Source organism: Carcharodon carcharias, chromosome 4 (assembly GCF_017639515.1).
Source record: "Carcharodon carcharias isolate sCarCar2 chromosome 4, sCarCar2.pri, whole genome shotgun sequence".
NCBI classification, from domain to species: Eukaryota; Metazoa; Chordata; class Chondrichthyes; order Lamniformes; family Lamnidae; genus Carcharodon; species Carcharodon carcharias.
The window spans coordinates 60059231-60079836 of record NC_054470.1 but is presented as its reverse complement, the minus strand read 5'-3'; the positions used below and the strand labels follow the sequence as shown (position 1 = coordinate 60079836).

At 39.3% G+C, this 20606-nt stretch overlaps 1 protein-coding gene across 4 annotated transcripts in view; it reads right to left on the bottom strand.

The window, feature by feature from the left end:
- Positions 1–20606, bottom strand: part of mllt3 (MLLT3 super elongation complex subunit) — a 157809-nt gene that overhangs the window by 74170 nt on the left and 63033 nt on the right. For all 4 annotated transcript variants that reach the window (XM_041187007.1, XM_041187005.1, XM_041187006.1 and 1 more), the window contains exons 3-5: positions 16381–16463; positions 13248–13391; positions 514–1089 (exon numbers count right to left, since the gene is read on the bottom strand). In XM_041187007.1, the coding sequence (XP_041042941.1) occupies positions 514–1089; positions 13248–13391; positions 16381–16463 (803 nt within the window). The remainder of the gene's footprint in view (positions 1–513; positions 1090–13247; positions 13392–16380; positions 16464–20606) is intronic.

The following is a 20606-nucleotide window of genomic DNA, read 5'->3' as shown; positions in this document are numbered from 1 at the left end:
ATTTTTTAAAAATTACCTGAATTCAAAATTTGCCAATTAATCTTTCTGCATTTTTCTCACATAAACATACTAACTTTAATAACTACACATATTTCGTTAAACTAAATTTTATTTTTCAAAGAAGGAAAAGCAAATTGTGTGAACTTTTTGATAATGAAGAAGCAAGTAAGAGAAATAGAGGCTGCAACTAAACACCTTATGAGATAAGACAATCCACATGTACTTCAGTTTTGCTTTTCTCCACAAACTTTGAAGGATTGTATTAACAAAGTTTTAGGAATGGTCAGAGTTGATTGATGTATCAATTTGTAGATCTTATCTTTAACATATTTGCAGTACCCTTTGAAGCTTATTGTCACTGTCTCAAAGCAGCTTGAAAATTGGCTTAGGTCTCATGGAATAAAATTTCCTACTTCCCCATTTTAAGAGACATGAACTCTATCTTATAATGTATATTTAGAAAAAGACGCCCCCTCACCCCCGGCACCATTGCTCAAATTACATTTTACTTACCTCAGATTTAGAAGACATATCATCTAATGCAGAATCATTTGGATCTACAACATCTTCAAATGGTGGTAAATTAGGCTTCTTTTTCTCTATTGCCTCATTTTCCATTTTGACCTTTCCTGCCTTAGCATGCGATTTGTCCTTCATTTGTTTCTTTTCAGAAGGAGAAGCACTGGAAAAGCTTTTAAACAAAAATTCAGAGCTGCTTTTCTTCTTTCTCTTTGCTATAAGTTCATCAGAGTCCATATTAGGAGGCCTCTTGGTCGGAGCCTTAATGTCCTGTTGAATGCCTCCAGCCCCACATACAACGTTGTTTTCCAATGATTTTGGCTCTTTAGACATTGGTTTTGGTTCCTTAAATGCTGTCTTAGGAACAGTTTTCTCATCTTTTAGTGGCTTGTTTTCTTTGGGTTTCTTTGAGAGCTCTTTGGAAATTTTACTGTGTTCCCTGGAAGGTTCTTTGAAGGCACTTTTGTGCTCTTTCGAGTCTTTAGATGGTTTGTCCTTGTGCTCTTTCATGGATTTATGGGGCTTGGAGAAGCTGTTGCTATTGTTAGTGCTGCTGCTCTTATTTGGATCCTAGAAGATAGAAATAAAAAAGAGCTTTATAAACCCAAATATGAAAATATACCTCAGTGCAATAGTGCTGAGTTACAGAGCTGTAGCAGGAGAGCTACAAATGAATCTAGATGCCCTGGCACCAGTGAGGAAAATTGCACCGTACCTCAGCTTCTTCTGGAATGTATGCATATATGGATAGAAGGACAGAACACGATCATACATCATTGCAGCATGTATATAAGGCAAATATTTTCTTGTTCACACTTACAGTCAAGTGGTGCACACAAATAATGGTCAGTTGGGAAAGGTAGTGAAGGGTGCTTAGTACCCATAGAACTATGCCGCATTAGATGTGTCTTCAGGAGATGAATAGATGAATTTAACAGGAAAAAAAGTCCCCATTGATTTAGTCAATTTTGCAGCATTCATAACAATTCCCATTCAGATACATTCTTGATGTCACATTTAAAAGCAACATTAATGGGATTGTGATAAGTAGCACTGCTGTAGTGCACTAGCTGACCTGCGATTTTGTCTAAAGGCTGATCGTATCTACCATGAGAGGATATGGGGAAAGCAGGAAAAGAACGGGAAATGATTCCTGCTTCAATTTAAAGTTTGCTCCTTGTTATGCCTGCTATAGGAAAGGGAAGCTTAGCATTGAAATAGGTTAACACCCACTTGCAGTATATATTAAAACATTTAGAAATTATAAAATAAAATTTTGTTGCTGCAACTGATTGGAAGCTAGACCTCTGTCACTCTTCCCATAAAAAAGTGTGAGCGCAATTCACATCAGTTCAAAAATTGATTTAAAAAATTTCTAGTTTCCCAGGAACACCATATCAGCACCCTGCCTCAAATTCTAAAGCTTCTATATCTTGGTAACACCACTGAATAATATCCTCTGGTAATAAACCACCAGACTTTAGACCACACACATAGAATGCAGTTGCTGTGCAGGATTAGTATTTCTAATATAAATCAAAGCCTGTAATTATGTCATATTAATGGATTTTTTAAACGTTATTGAAACTAGAGTATCAAAACATATTAAATTTTTTTTTAAAACAGAAAAGACGTCGCAGGAAAGCTTTTAAAAAACCTCAAACCTTTGAGGTTGAAAAGGCTTGATTTTAAGGAGGGAAGAGAGTTTTCCATTACATTGGTTTTGTGCAATGATATTAAAGCATAAATGAAGGGCAAAGAACATGAACAAATTACAAACATGTTAAGCACCACTAATTAAAATATGGTTACATTTAAATGGAAAAAACTGTTCCAGCTATTTTGGAGAGAATACAGGAACAATCTAGCAGTCTTCCTAGACCAAGTCTACTTCAATTCCCTTGGCTTCTGTACTCAGAAATTGCATTTCTCCTCCATCCACTCCCATACCTTTCCTTCAGTATGAAATTATAAACTCCAACCACTCTCAGTGCCCACAATGATACCTGATTTTTAAGAATTCATCAGATGGATGGAACTAAAGTTAGCAGGGAATTAGTCCAAAGCTCTGCATGTCCGCTTCTGGGCATCTCACCATGTTGAACAATTTTTGATATCTTGAGCTCCAGGTTTCAGAGCTCGAGCAGCAGCTGATTTCATTGTGGTGCATCTGTTCAGAGCTGTGTGGTCACCCCAGAGCTCAAGTATAGAGGGACATAGGGAATGGGTGACCACCAAACAGTGAAGAAGGCGACAAATAGTGCAGTCCCCTGAGGGCATCTCACTCTCTCACCAGCATTCAGTTCAGAATACAGATGAAAGTGATGGTTCATCTGGGGAGTGCAGCCAGAGCCAAGTCTATGGCACTATAGATGGCTCAGCTATACAGTGGGACTCAAAGACGACTAGAAGAGCAATAGTGATAGGGGGTTCAATAGTTTGAGGAATAGACAGGGCTTTCTGCAGCCACAGACATGAACTGGGGATGGTATGTTACCTTCCAGACGTCAGTGAGTGGCTGCAGAGCACTCTAGGTGTGTAGGGAGAAGTGGCTGTAGTCCAGAACACTGGCAGAAAGACGGGTGTGATCCTACATTCAGACTTTAGGGAATTAGCTAGGAAATTAGCAAGTAGGACATCAAAAAATAGGAAGAGAAAAGCAAAATACTACGGATTCTGGAAATCTGAAATAAAATACATGCTGGAAAAACTCAGCAGGTCTGGCAGCATCTGTGGAGAGAGAAAGAGTTAATTTTTTGAGACTGTATGACTTTTTCAGAGCTCTGAAGAGTCATACGCACTCTAAACGTCAACTCCGTTTCTCTCTCTCTCCACAGATGCTGCCAGACCTGCTGAGTTTTTCCAGCATTTTTTGTTTTCACCTCAAATAATAGTAATCTCTGGGTTACTCCCGGTTCCACACACAATTGAGTACAGAATTAAGAGGGTAGAGAAGATGAACGCATGACTGGAAAAATGGTACAGGAGGGAGGGCTTTAGATTCCAGGGATATTGGGGCCACTCCTGGGGGAATTGAGACCTGTACAGGCCGGAATGGTGGTGCCTAAACACACAGAGTTGGGACCAAACTTTCTTGCGGGGCAATTTGCTAGTGCAGCTGGGTGAGATTCAAACTAACTTGGCAGGGTTGTGGAAACCAGGACCTAAGATCAGAGGGGAATACCAAGCTGCACAGAATACTGGGAGAGGTAGATAGCATTGAGTAGGAAATACTAAGTTATTAGATGGGTTCAGTTAAGGGAGAAAGCAATGAAGTCTAAAGTGGGGTTACTGTGCATGCGTGGAGTGCGGCAAGATTGGTGAGTTACAGGCATAGATTGGCAGGTGGAAATCTGATGTAGCTATAACAGAAGCCTAGCTCAAAGAAGGGCAGGACTGGGCAATAAACATTCCTGGATGCAAGTTGTTCAGGATAGGAAGGAAAGATAGCAGTAATGATCAAGGAGGACATTGCAGTGTGAGAAAGAGAAAGGATGTCCCAAAGGGATCAAGGACAGAGTATTTGGCTACAGTTAATGAATAAAAAAAAAGTGCAATTATATTGCTTGAAGTAATCTATGGGCCAAATAGTAGGAAAGATGTAGAGGAACAAATTTGCAATTAAATTACAGAGAGGGGCAAGTATTACAAACCAGTTATAATGGGGGCTTAAATTGTATGAATAAAGGGCAGAGAGAGGCAGGAGTTCCTAAACAGGAAAATTATCTTCAGCAACATGTTTCCTTCCAATGTGAAAGGGGGCACTGCTAGACCTGTTTCTTGGGAATGAGGTGAGCCAAGTGTATTAAGGGAACATTTAGGGGACAGTGATCATTGTATCATAAGGTTTAGGTTGGTTCTGGAAAAAGGACATTGAACAGTCCAGAGTAAGAATAATTAACTGCGGGGGTTGGGGGTGGGGAAGACAACTTCCAAGAATGGATCCAACCCAGATGAATTGGAATCAAAGGCTGGTAGGCAAAACCATAACTGAACAATGCACTGCCTTTAAAGAGAAGAGTGCTTGGGTACAGTCAGTGTATATTCCCATTAAGGAGAAAGGCAGAACAAACAAATCCAGACCTCCCTGGATGAAGATAGAGATAGAGATTAAGACATGGAATAAAGTGTGCTTATGACAGATGATGTCAAGTGGATAATACAATCCAAGAACCTGGTTGAACATCGAAGGTTATGGGGAAATAAAAAATCAAATAAGAGAAACAAAGAGTATGAAAAGAGACTGGGAGGCAACATAAAAAGGAATCCATATAAACAGCAAATTAGCATATAAACAGGTAAAGGGTGGTAAGAGGAGGAGTGAGGTTAGTTAGGGACCAAAATGATTTATGCATGAAGGCAGGGGGCACAGCTAAGCATATTAAATGAATACTTTGAATCTGTCTTTACCAAGGAAATGCTGAACAGGCCTTGGTGAAGGAGGAGGCAATTTAGGCATTTGAAGATATTAAAATTAATAAGGTCGTGGCATTGGGTAGGTTGTCTGTAATTAAAGTTGATGAAGTATCAGGGCCAGATGAGATGCATCCAAGAAGGAAGAAAGTGTGGAAATTGCGATGGCATTAGCCATAATTTTCCAGATGTCCTTAGAGTCTGGGGTGGTGCCAAAGAACTGGAGAATGGCAGATGTCACACCCTAGTTCAAAAAGGGTGCAAAGATGAGGCCAGCAACTACAAGCCAGTTAATTCAACCTCAGTGGTGGGAGTGCTTCTAGAAATGATAATTCAGGACAAAACTGTCACAAGGTCAAATGCAGGTAAATTAAGGAAAGCCAGCATGGATCTGGCATGGGCAAATTGTATTCATTTAGCTTGTTTGAGTTTTTTGATAAGGTGACAGAATGTTGATGAGGGTAATGCTGTTGATGTGATGAACGTGGACTTCCAAAAAGCATTTGTTAAAGTGCCACACAACAGGCTTCTGAGCAAAGTTATTGCTCATGGAATAAAAAGGGACAGTAGCAGCATGGATTTGAAATTGGCTGAATGACAGAAAATAATTTTCAGACTGAAGAGATTGCAGTGGAGTTCCCCAGGTGCCAATGTTAAGATTCTTGCTCTTCCTGATATACATTAAATGACCTCAACCTTGATGTAGATGATGTCAAACTTGAAGCATTGTGAACAGTGAGGAAGCTAGCATAGAACTTCAAAACAAGATACACAGGTTGGGGGGAAATGGACAGACAAGTGGTAGATGGAATTTTATGCAGAAAGGCATAAAGTGATTCATTTTCATACGAACAACACGGAGAGATGATACAAAATAATGGGTACAAATCTAAAAGATATACAGGAGCAGAGGGACCTAGGTGTCTATATGCATTAGCCATTGAAGGTGACAGGGCAGGTTGAGAGAGGTGTGGTTCATAAAACACACAGCATCCTAGGCTTTATTAATAGAGGCACAGAATACAAAAGCAAGGTGGTTATGTTAAACACGTATTGAAAACTAGTTCGGCCTCAGCTAGAGTAGTGCATCTAGTTCCGGGCACCACACTTTAGGAAAGGTGAGAATGTGTAATATAGAGTATGCAGAAAACGATTCACACAAATGGTTCCAGGGATAAGGGACTTCAGTTACACAGAAAGAATGGAGAGATTAGGACTGTTTTCCTTGGAGAAAGCTGAGAGGAGATTAGATAGAGGTATACAAAATCATGAGGGGCCTAGACAGAGTAGATAAGGAAGAAACTATTCACATTAATGAAAGGATCAAGAACAAGAGGGCACAGATATAAGGTAACTGGCAAAAAAAAAAGCAACGAAGGCATGAGGAAAAACAAAATCTACACAGCAAGCGGTTGGGATCTGGAATGCACTGCCTCAAAGTGCGGCGGAGGCATGTTCAACAAGACATTGAAGAGGGAATTGGGTTATTATCTGAAAAACAAGAGTGTGCAGGACTATGGGGAGAAGGCCAGGAAGTGGCACTACGTAAATTGCTCCTTCCGAGAGCTGGCACAGACAGGACAGGCCAAATGGTGGTCTTCTATGCTGAAATTATTCTGTGATATTAGTGACCTGGACTTCGTTGTGTAGGGCACAATTTCCAAGTATTACCATCTGCAAATTTTGAAGTATTAAATGACCTTCAATACTCCTGTACACATATCTATGACAATGAACAGGTCTCATTAAAAAAGTGAAACAGAAATTAAGTCATTTCCAAGCTGCTAATAGGGCTTTCACCTCACAATGCATTCACGGCATTGAAGTAAATTAGCATTATTGGAATTTAGACAATTGCCTTACCAAATGACATTTGTACAGAAAATATTTGCAAGGAAAACATCAGCTTGTGTCAGTGCCTTCAACAAGACTCCAAAAAAGGAACATGAAACACTGCAAATCTCATGAGATTTATAGCTTGATTACCGAAAAACAAACTACTCCCATTTGTTGTCTACTTAAACAGTGAGCACCCTCATCTGCTTTTGCCAGGTGATCAGGGCAATCAATCATATTGATTTATTAATTGCAACCATCAGCAGTGACAACAGCTTACACTTATATAGCATCTTTAATGTAAGTTTAAAAAGTTTCAAGGTACTTTAGAGAAGCATTATGAAGCAAAATTAGACACTGAGCCACAAAGCAATGGCCAGAATATGCACATTACATTCTAAGCAATAAAACTTTAGCTCGTCTGCTATCTGCCCATTTCTCATTGTAGCTGATTAAATAATCCTAATGTTTGAGCTCGACTTTTTACATAGGTTAGACTCAAGTCTAACCTAACTAGTGTGGTGTCCTCACTTTTTCTGATGTGAAAAAAAACATGAGCTTACTGAGGAGGACTGGAGTTGGGGGTGGCAGGGATGAAAATGTAATCCAGAAGGGGCTGGTGTTCCATCTGGCATCATGCTGATCTATCATAAAAGTTAGACAAACAACAAATACAGGGTGGTTGACATTAGCCACTGTCTAAGATAAAAGGACAACTGAATGTGAATTGTGTTATAAGGAGGAACTTGAGCGCATTATCTGATGTCATTTCAAGGTCTATGGAACTGACCATTTGTTAGCTTGAAGGAAACAATTTTATATTAAAATTGAGACCAGGGAAGGAAGATCAGAAAACCAAACATCAGATTTTCACATTTCCATAGGGGGGGGAATTGCTAGAGTCCTTTTCTTAGGCAAAGACAAGAAATTTTAAAAAATAAATAAAATGGGATTTTCCACTTTATATTGTCTACATTTGGTTTGCAATTTGAAGTTTTAGCCATTGGTAAGCCTGGAGATTCAAATGAACTGCAGTTCAACTCTTTTTTAAAAAAAAGAGAAACGAGCAGTCACAGGATACTGGACACAATCATTTCTGCAATTTTACAAGGCTCCAGAGAAAAAAGAAATCAAACTACTGGGAATAAAATTGATATGATTGTGTTCTGAAAAAATAAACTAGGCATCTTAATTTCATCTATTAGAAGCCAAACTATCATGAAAAGTGTCCCCAATGAAAAGCCTTACCACAGCAGAGTGCATGACCTCAATGCTAGGCTGTAACTGATATAATTAGCAAGTAAAAACATGCTTTTTTCAGGTTTTCAATGTTCATAAGAACTTATTTCGTTTGATCTTATATATATTTGTAGCACAGAAAACAAACCATTCAGCCCAACAGGACTATGCTTGTTATGCTCCACACAAGCTTCCTCCCCCGCTTTATCCAATCCCTTCAATATAAAACTTTGCATTTCATTCTCCCTTATATGTTTATCCAGCTTCCTCTCAAAAACGTCTACACTATTTGCCTCAAATTGTCTTGTGGCAGTTGAATTCCACACACTCAGTAAAGAAGTTTCTCCTGTTTTCCCTAGGATTTGTTCATGACTACCTTATATTTATGACTCTTGGTCCTGGTTTCCTGCCACAAGTGGAAACAGTTTCTCTATGTCTTCCCCATCCAATCCTCCAAATCTTAAAGACTATTAGATTATCCTTCAGTCTTTTTTCCAGAACCTGTTTAATCCTTCTTGATTAGGCATAACATCTCAGTTCAGGCATCATCCTACCAAATCCTTTTTCAACCTCCTCTAAACCTCTCTATTCTTTTTATAATATGTCATAACTGGTCACAGTACTACAAGTGAGGGCTAACCAATGTTCTCTAGAAGTTTCAAATGGCCTGCTAGATCCCTCTCTATCAACATGCTTCGTTCACTTCTGCACTCTGACGCTCTGCCCTCCCAATCCCCTACCCTTCAATACCCCTTGACCTTCCTGCTCTCTAGTTGCCATTCCAGACTAAATGCCCTCTTATATAGGCCTATAGCTCCCCTCTGTGACTTTCTTGACGTCTTCCTCATTATGAGCAGCAACCCCATTTGCCCACCCAACTCTCTCATCAACCTTCCCACGCAGTGAACCTGCTGGGGGCTCATCTTGCCAACCAATTCACTTCTCCCACTGCTCCTATTCTAGACTCCAACAGTTCAGCTCTCACCCACCACCCCCCCCTTATGCATCACCCTCTAGTATGTCCATTCATTTGTGTACAGAAGGAAGTAGGTTGGGGCAGGGACAGGGGATGCTGAGATGGTGAGACTAGCAAGACCACTTGAAACAACAAGGTAAAGGGCGTGGGGGTGAATATGGGTTGGGAGTTTACATGGAGGGAGAGAATTAGTTGGGGGGAAAGGAGGGCAGTGAACTCAGGAGAAAAAACGTGATGAGTTGAGATGAAATTTGAAATCCAATGAGGATGAGAAGTCACTTGGTGCAGAGGCTGAAGGAAAAAAGCAGCGAAGCATCTCAGTGAGCTTTTATCATACTTGGGATGGCAATAGAGAATGAGGATTTTGAATGAGAGACAAGATGGGTGGAACATAAAATACTAGGGAGAAGGTAGGCTGACCAAGATATGATTTGGTGACGAATGCCATACTTCCAGCTTGACAGGGCAAGCGGTGGGACATACAGCCAGGCAAGGATACTTCATTAAGTAGAAAGGTGTTATCACCCCTCAACCATATTTCAGTTAAGGACATGAAGTTGATGAAGTCATTTAATAAGTTAATGTATCTGCCCCCAATTCACTTAAGTACTTACAAAATTCGCAACTGTCCAGCCTTTGGCCTTCCATTCACCACATTTCTGCAGCTACTGATTTGATCAACTGCACCCTCTTCTCCAGCTTTAATGGCCGAGTTCGCCCTAGTCCCATTCTTCTCTCACACTGGCCATTCCCTTGGTGTGACTCATCTTCACATCTCAAATTCGAGGGGTGCATATTGAAAGGACAACTAGTTTAGTCATTCACTGATACCAGATCTAGCTTGACCACAAGGAAGTTTTAAGTCCTGTGACTCACCTGCTAAAACTGCTCATTATTCCAGGTTCATCCTGGAAAGCAAATATAACTTCTGACTTTTCTCTATTGCAAGCCATCTATTAAAACCCTCTCCTGTCTCCTTCACCCTCTTGTCTAACACTAAGTGCGAGGGGCTCATAAACATTTGTCATTAAGGCTGAGATCATCCAATCAACTGCTTGTCCCTCCCTTCCACTAGCCCATCAGCCAAACTTCCTCTCAAGTTCCTCCATGGCCGAAACCCTGAACTTGGATAATTCTCTGGTTTTTGCCCCATTCACCCAGTGCTTTCTCCAAGCTCATCTTGCCCGTGAAAATCACCTCCAATTGTTTCAATCCCATTCCCACTCAAGTGCTGTTCACTAAACTTCCTGTCATGGCTCTGATGTTAGCTGATATTGTTAATCACAGGAGGGGGATGAACACGAAGGCAAAGGTGAGGATTTTATGAGGAGCAATCAAAAGCTTCAAAGATGTAAGTTTTAAGAAGAATTTTAAATCTCTTCACCTGAACTGGGGTTGTTTTATTTGGAACAGAGGAGGCTGAGGGAAAATCTAATGGAGATCTATATTATTATGGAGGGGCATAGATTGTATGTGTAGGAAGGACCAATTTCCATAAGTCAAGAGGTCCATGAATAGAGAGCATAGATTTAAAGTAATTGGTAGAAGGATTAAAAAAAGTGTGCAGGGGTACTTTTCTCACCCAGAGTACATTGGGGGTCTGGAGCTCACTGCATTACATTTAAACAACATTCCTACTGGCCTACAGACCAACAGCTGGAAGATGGGTTTAGGCTGACAGCTCTTTTTTGGCCGGCATGGAGATGATGCGTCAAATAGCGTCCTTCTGTCCATCTTTCCACTTCTCCATTTAGGAAGTGAATTCTAGAATACAGGAACCATACAGGCAACTACATGGGGGGTGGGGAGGAGGGTGTGTGAGAGTATGTGTGTGTGTGTGTGTGTGTGTGTGTGTGTGTGTGTGTGTGTGTGTGTGTGTGTGTGTGTGTGTGTGTGTGTATGCAGGGCAGGGGTGATGGAGTTGGTGGGGAAAGCACATGACTCTATTGTAAGGAATTGAAAACGAAAGTGTGGGTGTAGAGAAGAGGTTAGAGACATAGAGAGATGCAAGGCTATGGACTGATTTAAATGTAAGGAGAGAATTTTGAATTGAGGCATTTTGGACCAGGAGTCAACAAAAGGTCAATGGGGACAGGTGCAACTGGCGAGCAGGAATTTGTGCACAACTATAACAACTGAAAATTATTGTATTTGGAGTACAGGAGGCCAGCCAGTGAAATATTTGAAATCTGATGTGACAAAAGCATGGGATGAGTTTTTTTGGGTTGGGTGCCTGATACAATGTCAGACCTCATTCATCTTATTCCCTCTTCTTCCTGTGAAACATACAACATATGTGCCACTTTTTCCATTTCTAGGTGCAATATACATAAAATTAGGATTTATGGAGTGTGCAATAGACTACTTACTTACATTAAAAGTGGTATTTCAGAGTTTGTTTTGACTTTTCCTCCAAACTTCGTCTAAGCCATAGAAAAGTTCATTTTCTAAGCTGCAATATTTGACTGCATAATCTTTTCCATGGTCAGAAAATGCCAGTTTACCAGCTGTAAAAGCATTTCCTTTACACTAGAGGAAAAGCAGCATATTTGAGTGTGAATTGGTATGCTTCAGTTTAAGCAATGAGATGGAGCATAAAATTTATTTTGATCTTCACCAACATGCACAAGAAATGGGAATGAACCATTTAATCCATAAATGAAGTTCCACCTAAGCCATTAAATGAAGATTTAACTTATACCAGTGCTGATATCTATTAAAATCACTGATTGGTCTATGTAAATCGATCAACATTTTTAGTACTATGTTATACTGCTTCCACCATGGACTGTGGAGATCTTAGCAAAAGCAGACTTCAAGTTTTATGAAAGATGTTGAGAAATTGTAATCCAATTTCAGAGTTTGTTTTGATATTTGGAACATAAGTAATGCTGTTCTGTAATTTCAAACTGTTTTAACCTTGGCTATCAGCTTAGCTCAGCGGTAGGGACTCTTACCTGTCAGAAGCTTGGTGTCCAATATCCACTCCAGGACACAAATTTAGCTTGGCACTTCACTGTATTACTACAGATGCACTGCAATGTCAGAGGTGCCATCTTTTCCTGACATATTAAAATCAAAATCCATCTGCTTGCTCAAATGATCATTAAAAGATCCCATGGTACTTTTTTCTGTAGAAGAGATGGGAGTTCTTTCAAAGCCCTGGTGAACATTCATTCCTCAACCAACACCACCAAAACCAAATTAACTAGTCAACTGCATTCTTGTTTCTGGGGCAGTACAGGGAAAAAAGTGCCTGCCATGTTTTGTCTACCAGTAACAAACTTTGAAAGTTACTCATTGACTGTGAAACTCCTTGGAATGTCTTGGGGAGATAAAAAAATGGGGTGTTTCAAAAAATTCAAGTTAATTCATTTGATATTTTGAGTATTAGTTGAAAATAATACAAACTTGCTCATGAGCTAAATATTTAACCAAGGTGGAGTTACCTAAAACTAAGAGCACATGTAAAGAATGACCAACAGCCATTCAATCCTCCTCTACAGACTAAATATAAATCATCTCTGGATGCTCCATTGAGCTGCCTTAAAGTTGGACAGATTGCTGTAGTAGCATGGCACCTAACGGCCCTGCATCCTTCAGCTCAAAATGTTTTCCCCACAAAGTTGCTGGAAGTGTGAGCTGTTAATAGCAGAACAAGGGAAACAAAGCATCTGGGACTTGAGTGAGCACAGCAACTAACAGGGTATCTCCTTGACCGACGAGATTTATGATTGGGAAATAGGAAGACTAAGAAGGACAACGAATTCAATTTTCAATTGAAAAGGTACAGAAAGAATGGTTATGATTCTGCAATGAACATCCAATTATTCTACTACTCTGCAATCTTATTTGTTTCCAAGCTTCTTGAAGATAATGGGGAGAACAAAAAGGTGTGCACGTGCACTGTTCCAAGAACTCTACTAGTGACAGCTTGAAACCAGTGCTAAGAATTCAAAGCAGTGCATAAGCAGTACATCGCTAATTTTTCATATGCATTAAATCCTTTGGCTTTTTTAAAAACATACGTTGCTTTGCCTCTTGTTCTGGTGTGTTAACTATCCTCTAAAAGTTGATTGTTCAGATCACCTGGTAATTATCAACCCACACATCTTCAAACAATGATTCCTCACAAAGACAAGCTCATTTTATTGGCTTGTAATTTACCCATTCAGTACCTTTCAGCAAAAGGCAAATGTACACACTCATTTATCAATACCGCTAGCTTCCTAACCTCCAATATTTTTAAAGTAAAAGAACATACCCCTCCTGCTTTCAGCAATTTTCGACGGAATTCCTCAGTTGGATTGTTGAAAGTGAGTTTTTCACATCGCAGGTGATTTACAGGTGGATGCCCCTCAAGGTGCAGGAATAAGTCATAATCAAAGCGTACCTTCTTGGGCTCTTCCTAAGGAACAAAAAAACACGTAAAACTCAATATTAGTTTCAAAATTCCAATCTCAGCAGACAATTTTTGGCTTCAAGAGAGTTAATTTTCTTAGACTTTTTTCAAGAACAATAGCTCACTTGGTCAAAATAGTCACTAAACTGAGTCAAAGCTATCAAACAATTTGTTCAAAAAAAACCCAAAAACTTGATAGTCAGGAGATTTATGCTGCTCATCACCACAGCATTATTTAGAGCACTGCATCCAGAATACTCAGGGTGCTGCAAAGAGAAAAGCTACTGCAAAATTGGTTGACAAAATCAATACAGCAGAACATTAATGCACCAATATCCTGGGCCACAGCTTTACTCATGGGACAATGGGACATGGGCTTTTTGTCCATGATCTTTTATATAGTAAATCTCAATCCCTTTAATCCTCACTGTCCTTAGCCTCTTGCAATGTTCCAAGGAAACACAAAGCAAGCTTAAGGAACAGCGCCTCATCTTTTGATTAGGTAGAACGATGCAGCGTTCAACAATTTCAGACTTTAACTTCCGCCCCTATTTTGTTTTCTTTTTCTTTGTTGGTTTTACTTGTCCTTTTTTTTTGGAAAAAAACTTTCAGGCAGAAGCTGTTCAACATTTTGCCATCCACACCTCCTCTACTCATATCTTTTGTTTCTATACTTGATCCATTACCACTTGCTTGGACCTTGCAACTCCAAACTTTTTGCCATTCCATCTTTGCCTTTCACCCCATCACAGATCATTCTTTTGGTAAAAACCCTCCCCTTTCGCTTGCTTAAAACCCATTACATTTTCCCAGTTCTGATGAAAGGTCATCAATCTGAAACATTAACTCTGTGTCCCCACAATCGCTGGAAGACCTGATGAGTATTTACAGCATTTTCTGTTTTTAGCCAATAATGCCACTCTAAAAAGATCAAAATAACAGATAGGAATGGAGATAAGTATGCCATGTCATCTCTCAGTGCATTAGTATTAGGACTGGTGCTTTTCTTGTTACATATAAATTACCTGGAACTTCAGCATGGAGAGTACAATTTTGAAGCTTGAAGATGATAGAAAACTTGGCAATATAGTAAATAGTGGGCATGATAGTAGCAGGCCTCAGGAAGACAGACTGGTGAAAGGGGCAAACAAATGACAGATGCAATTTAAGGTGACTAAATGTGAAGTGGTGCACTTTTGGAGAAACAACATGGAGAGGCAGTACAATCTAAATGGTACTATTTTGAGGAGACGACAAATTCATTAATCTTTGAAGGTGGCAAGGCAAGTCGATAAGGCAGTTAAGCATACAGGATCTTTAGCTTTGTAGTTATGGGGATTGAACAAAAAGAGCAAGGAAGTCATTCTTTTCGGAATCTTTGGTTAAGCTTCAGCTGGAGTATTATGAATAACTCTGGGTACCACATTTGAGCAAGGATGTCAAAGTCTCGGAAAGGGTACAGAGAAGATTTACTAGGATGATATCAGTGGTCAGGGACTTCAATTATGTGGAGAGACTGCAGAAGCTAGGATTGCTCTCCTCAAAGCAGAAAGTTAAAGGGCCACTCAATAGAGGTATTCAAAATTTAGAGGTTTTGACGGAGCAAATAGGGGGAAACTGTTTCCTCATGGGTGGGTAACAAGAGGTCATAAATTTGAAGTCACTAGCAAAACAAAAATGAAAGCACCCCCACCCCACCCCCACAACACAGAGGGTTAAGGCCTGAAAATGTATTATCTTGAAAGGGTGATGGAGTCAGATTCCACAGGAACTTTCAAAAGGCAGTTGGTCATGTAATTGAAGAGTTATTTTGCAGAGTTAGGGGGAATGAACTGGTACAGATGTGAGGCTTAAATAGTCTCCTTTTGTCCTGTGAGATTCTATATAGAAATGGAATTGAAAAATAAGAGAAATAGGGCAAACTCTGCTGACTTTAGCCACAGGATATTTACCGTTGGAGCTTTGTCTTACCAGGCAAAGCTATTTTGTTGAAGAGCATCTCTCAGAAAGTTAGGTGTGCATTGCCACTTTTTGGGGTGGAGGGGGGGAGGGGAGTTGCGGATGGCAAGCAGTGGAAGAGAAAGAAAATGCTTTGCAATGTATAACAAACTGGCTTGCTCCAAACCCTTTACAGGCTTATTCCTCCTTTAAACTAGTAGTTTGCATATTTGACCCATCATTTACATTAGTATTGCTGTATTAAAAACTTAGAGCTAGCTCCAAGTGTAACAATTGAAAAATCCACTGCTGTCATCTCCAATCCTTTTGTTAGCACTTGCAGATGTTCTGGTCTGCTAACCAAATCCTGAGCTGAACTACCACAGCAACAAGGCTCCTGATTCCATTAGCTTGTGTAACAGCTACACAATGTAATTAAATTCAGCCATTAATTATTCACCGCAATGAGTCATATTTTTTTTTAAAAAGTTAAAGTACTTGATCATTGTTTTTCTATTCCCCTCCCCCATAAACATTGTCTTGAAATTTGCTGCAACTAAAGATAGAAACAACTACATCAATGTTGTAGAACAAGGTGAGAAGTGCTGAATATGGGTGTCACAGTATTATTATATTAGTAAAAAGGAACACTATTTATGTATGCTTCATCAGTTTGTAAACATAGTGCAATGGCAATTTTGCAAGATATTTCATTGTGTTAAGCAACCATTTAGAAGGCTTCTCCTCCCTTCCCCAATCACTGTGGGCTCATTCCCCTTTTAAAACTATTTTGCTAGGCATCAAGTTGAATGTGTTCAACCAATTCTGGTAAGAATGAATGGAGGGGAGAGTTAAATCCTGTTGCCAGTTAAAAGCTTAAAAGTTATGCAAATCTTATTTGGGGTAATGTTACATTGCAAACTTGAACTGTCGACCCATTTCAGCATACAGCCAACTTCACAACCCCTGCTGCAGTGCACACTTAAAAAGCAGTTGTCAACTTTATCCTGCTTTCATTCCAACTGCACACTAAAATTTCACGCATTAACTTCTTTACCTTGTTTTTGAAATACACTTCAATCGGCATTATAAAACCAGCGTATCCTGACTCCTCCACTTTGTACGGTGGATCCTTGCACACTGCACTCAAAAAAGAAAGAGATTACGAAATAGTTCAGAATAGAAAATACTCACCCAGAGGTATAGGTAATAACCTGTAACAGAGTGGAATTTTAAGTAAAATAATCTACCAATGTGATACCAAAACATTTGAGAATAACTCTTACTAAAACACAAGTCATGCCCATAAAAAAAACGCAGCAAAACAAATACAAAATGTGAAAAATTGGACCGAAATTGCTTTTCTAGATTCTCAGCATCAAGATTTATAGAAATGTCACATTTTTCTCAGCAAAGGACGAGCATTTCGGATGGAGAGGATAGGTCAAGTAGGATCTTTTGCAATGCTGAACAAGCTTCAGAAACTGGAGCTTACAACAAAATAGGCCCTTAGAGAAAACCTTTCCTTTTAACTAGAGTATATCAAAGAGAAGCAAATTCATAAATAAACAGATATAAGTCTAGAATCTTCATGTACCAAGCAAGTTCCCCTTCATTCACCGAGTGCAAAATTCTCAACAAAATGATTAGGTTCTCCGTTGAAAGAAAATAGATGTTCGAAACAAATGTATTGTTAACCTACTGCCAGACTGTACCTAAAGACAGCAGTACAATAGAGACTTGATTTACTGACTTGTGTCACATTTGTTGCAGTTCGCACTGCAAAGCTGAATGAGTAATTGGTTGGACTTGGATACAGAGATTTACAGATTGGAAACAAAAAACCTAACCCAAGTATAACATTCCTAAACAAAATCAGTCATTTGTTTCAGAATTAAACTGTATTGCTTAAAGTTGCAGAAAAGAGCCTTTTGGAATCAAAATGCTGGAAAAACACAATGTCAACATCTGATAAAGGTTAACATTTGATAAAGGTGCTCAAAACCTGAATAAATGAGAAACTATTTCTAGTGGCAGAAGGTTCAGTAACCAGAGGACACAGATAAGCAGAAGTACCAGGGACGATATGAGGAAATACTGTTTTCTTTTTTTAAGTTGTGGTAATCTGGAATGGCTGCAAGGATGGTGGAAGCAGATTCAACAGCAAGCTTCAAAAGGGAATTGGATACTTAAAAGGTAAACAATTCACAGGACTATTGTGAAAGAGGAAGAGAGTGAGAAGAAAAAAACGTATAAATCTAACAAAGAACTGGCACAGACGTTATGGATTGAATAGCTTCCTTCAATGGTGTATCATTCTTTAAACATCATTGAAGGTTTTCTTTATTTCAAATTTCAAAGACTTTTTTTAAAGTTAATATCGAGTCAACCTTCGGAAATGTGTATTACAGGTAGGGAGCTTCACCCACCTGGTAGATCTATGGGGAGAACATTAACATGCATTTGTAAAATTGGTTCCAAAGTTTTGTTTCCTACATTACAACACTGACAATATTTCAGAAGTACTTTATTGGCTGCAAAGCACTTGAGCCACTGAGCTGTTAAAGGTGTTAAAAGTTTTAAAAATCAGTAGTGGGACAGAAAGTTAGGGGTACCACACCTCCTACCCCACTCCTCCATTTATCATCAGTCAGGCACATTGTGACCCATGACACACAACACACAGGTTTCTGCCTTTACAGGAAGCAGTTCGGCACAGCAAAAGGTTTTTAGTACAACATGCTATTCACTGGAATTGCTGGCGACCAGAAATCATATTATTGAGATTCAAAATTTCAGATTGAGAAATGCATGGTATCATCTTTTATTTTGAGGTACAGATTAATTTGGAACCTGTCACTATTAATTTGATTGCCTTTTTATTCTCCTTAATTCCGCTACCTCTTGCTTCTTTCCATCTTGGGTTGAAATGATTTTACTCCTTCAATAGTTTACACATCAGTTTTCTTTCTGTACTAAAATTAAATATATAAAAATGCAAAAGAAAATTTTACAATAGAGACCAAGAAAATAGTTTTTAACAATACATAAAAATTAAGCAATGGCAATGAAGCTATTGGTGAGTTAGTTATAATCAAGGGGTGAATCATTTGAGTCTTGATTTTAGCATTCCAACAGACTCCATAGATTTATAGAGTAGGTTTAATGTACTCCTATTAAATATTGATGCTGCAGCTTGACAACGCATTTAAAGATTAGGAGTGTAAGCTGTGTGTTAAAGCCTAAACTGACACCAAAACGAAGGGGAATAAAATTACCAGGGATCAGTGTTGGGACCAGTAAAGTTTCTATTTTACATCAATAACTTGGACTCATGATACCAATACAAATACTTTTCCCAAAATAGCAGAGTTGGTGAACAGAGAGCTTCAATATTGCATATGTTTTGCCCAACTTATTCTGCAAGTGGACAAAATAATGGAAGATGAAAAAGTTAATTCAGATAGAAGTCAAGTACTGGCAGGACAACAGGCAACATATATATACGTCATTACAAAACTAGTGAAATAGTTCAGGTTGAAATTGAAAAAGATTGAGAGTTCTAGTAACTTGATGTTTAAAATATCTAACCAAAGCAAAGCCACAGTTTGAAAGTCTGAGTATATTGACAAATAAAATTACTGTGCTTGAGCCAGACTGCAACTTGCATGCTGTTCCAGCCACCAGGACAAAAGGGTGCCACGAGGCTAACCAGGAAGGAATGGAGGAACTTGCACTTCCCGATCTTAAAAGACAGTATTCATGGGATATTCTAGTAAAATAGTTTCAAGAATAGTGCTACCCAAACCCACCCCAGTGCGCACTGCCATTCAATATGAATGTGGCTGATCTGCAACCAAACTCCACATACTCGCATTTGCCTCAAATCTGTAATGAGTTTTTTTTTTAAACCAAATCCATCTTCGATTTTAAATTTAAGAATCGATTGAGCATCAAGTGCTGCTTGTGGAAGGAAGTTCCAAAACACTCACCACCCTTAGTGTATAGAAATGGCTCAGCAGAAAAATTAGGAAAAGTCTGGCTGTAATTTCTAGGTGTCCCCAAGCCCTAGACTCCCCACCCAGCAGAATTAGGTCTACGTAACCTATTTGCTCCCCTTAATATCTTGAAAATTTTGATCAAATCACCCCTGAAACTTCTAAATTCCAGAGAATAAAAGCCTAGTTTGTACAATCTATCCTTATAATTAAAGCCTCAGAGCCCAGGCTATCATTCTGGTACATCTACACTGCTCTCACTCCCTGGCCAATATATCCTTCCAAATTGCCATGCCCAGAACTGCTCACCATATGCCAGGTGTGTTCTAACCAGAGCTTTGTAGAGCTGAAGCAGGAGTTCTACCCCCTTGTATTTTAGGTATAAAATCTAGCCTTCCATTAGGCTTCTTAGTTAAAACATGAACAGGTACAGGGGCCCCAAATCTCTCAGGACCTCCACTGCTTCTGGCTCTTCATTTAGAAAGTATACCCTTCAAATGAAGACACATTTATCTACACTGAAATCCATTTGCTAGTTTTGCACATTCACTAAACCTGCCAATATCTAGTCACTTGATAGTAAAGAACTTGAGTATTGCCAAAAAATGCAGCTTGCTATTGAAGCTTTTGACCTTGCACTCATCAGGACAGATGCAAGAATGCCAAATTTTAAAGGGAGCAACAATTCATACTACATGAGAAAGGGTACTGATTGGTCAAGGTTTGCCATGGAGAATGCACTAGGAAGTATTGTCCCCAGGCTTTTGTTTAATTCATAAAAAGGCACAATATCTGGATATGTTCCATTTACCTGCAGAGGTCAAGCCCCTGCGTACAAATATATGTAGCTTCCAGCAAGTGTAGATAAGCTGGATTATAAGCCCAACTGAGTAGTTCTTAGCACACTCAGGATTATTGAGCAAGTGCTGTCCAATAATGGAATCACATCCAAGGTTAGACATTATATTCTAAGTTTTGCAAGCACTGACTCATTGAGTATGGTCAGTACTCTACCCATTGTGAGCAGCTGAAGGGATGTGCTATTTGATACGATCTGCTCATCCTTAGGACATATGGCCTACTTACTTGGCATTGCTCGAATGCTGAAATTTAGATACCACATTACTAATTTGTGTGGAAGTTAAACCATCTTTTTGGCTTGACAGGTGCATCCTGTTAGTGAAAAGTACCACGCGCATTGTTACTGCAATCAAGTGGCCTGCTTTGTCCTGGCTGGTGTCTGGCTTTTTAAGTGATGTTGCAGCTGCACTCATGCAAGCAAGTG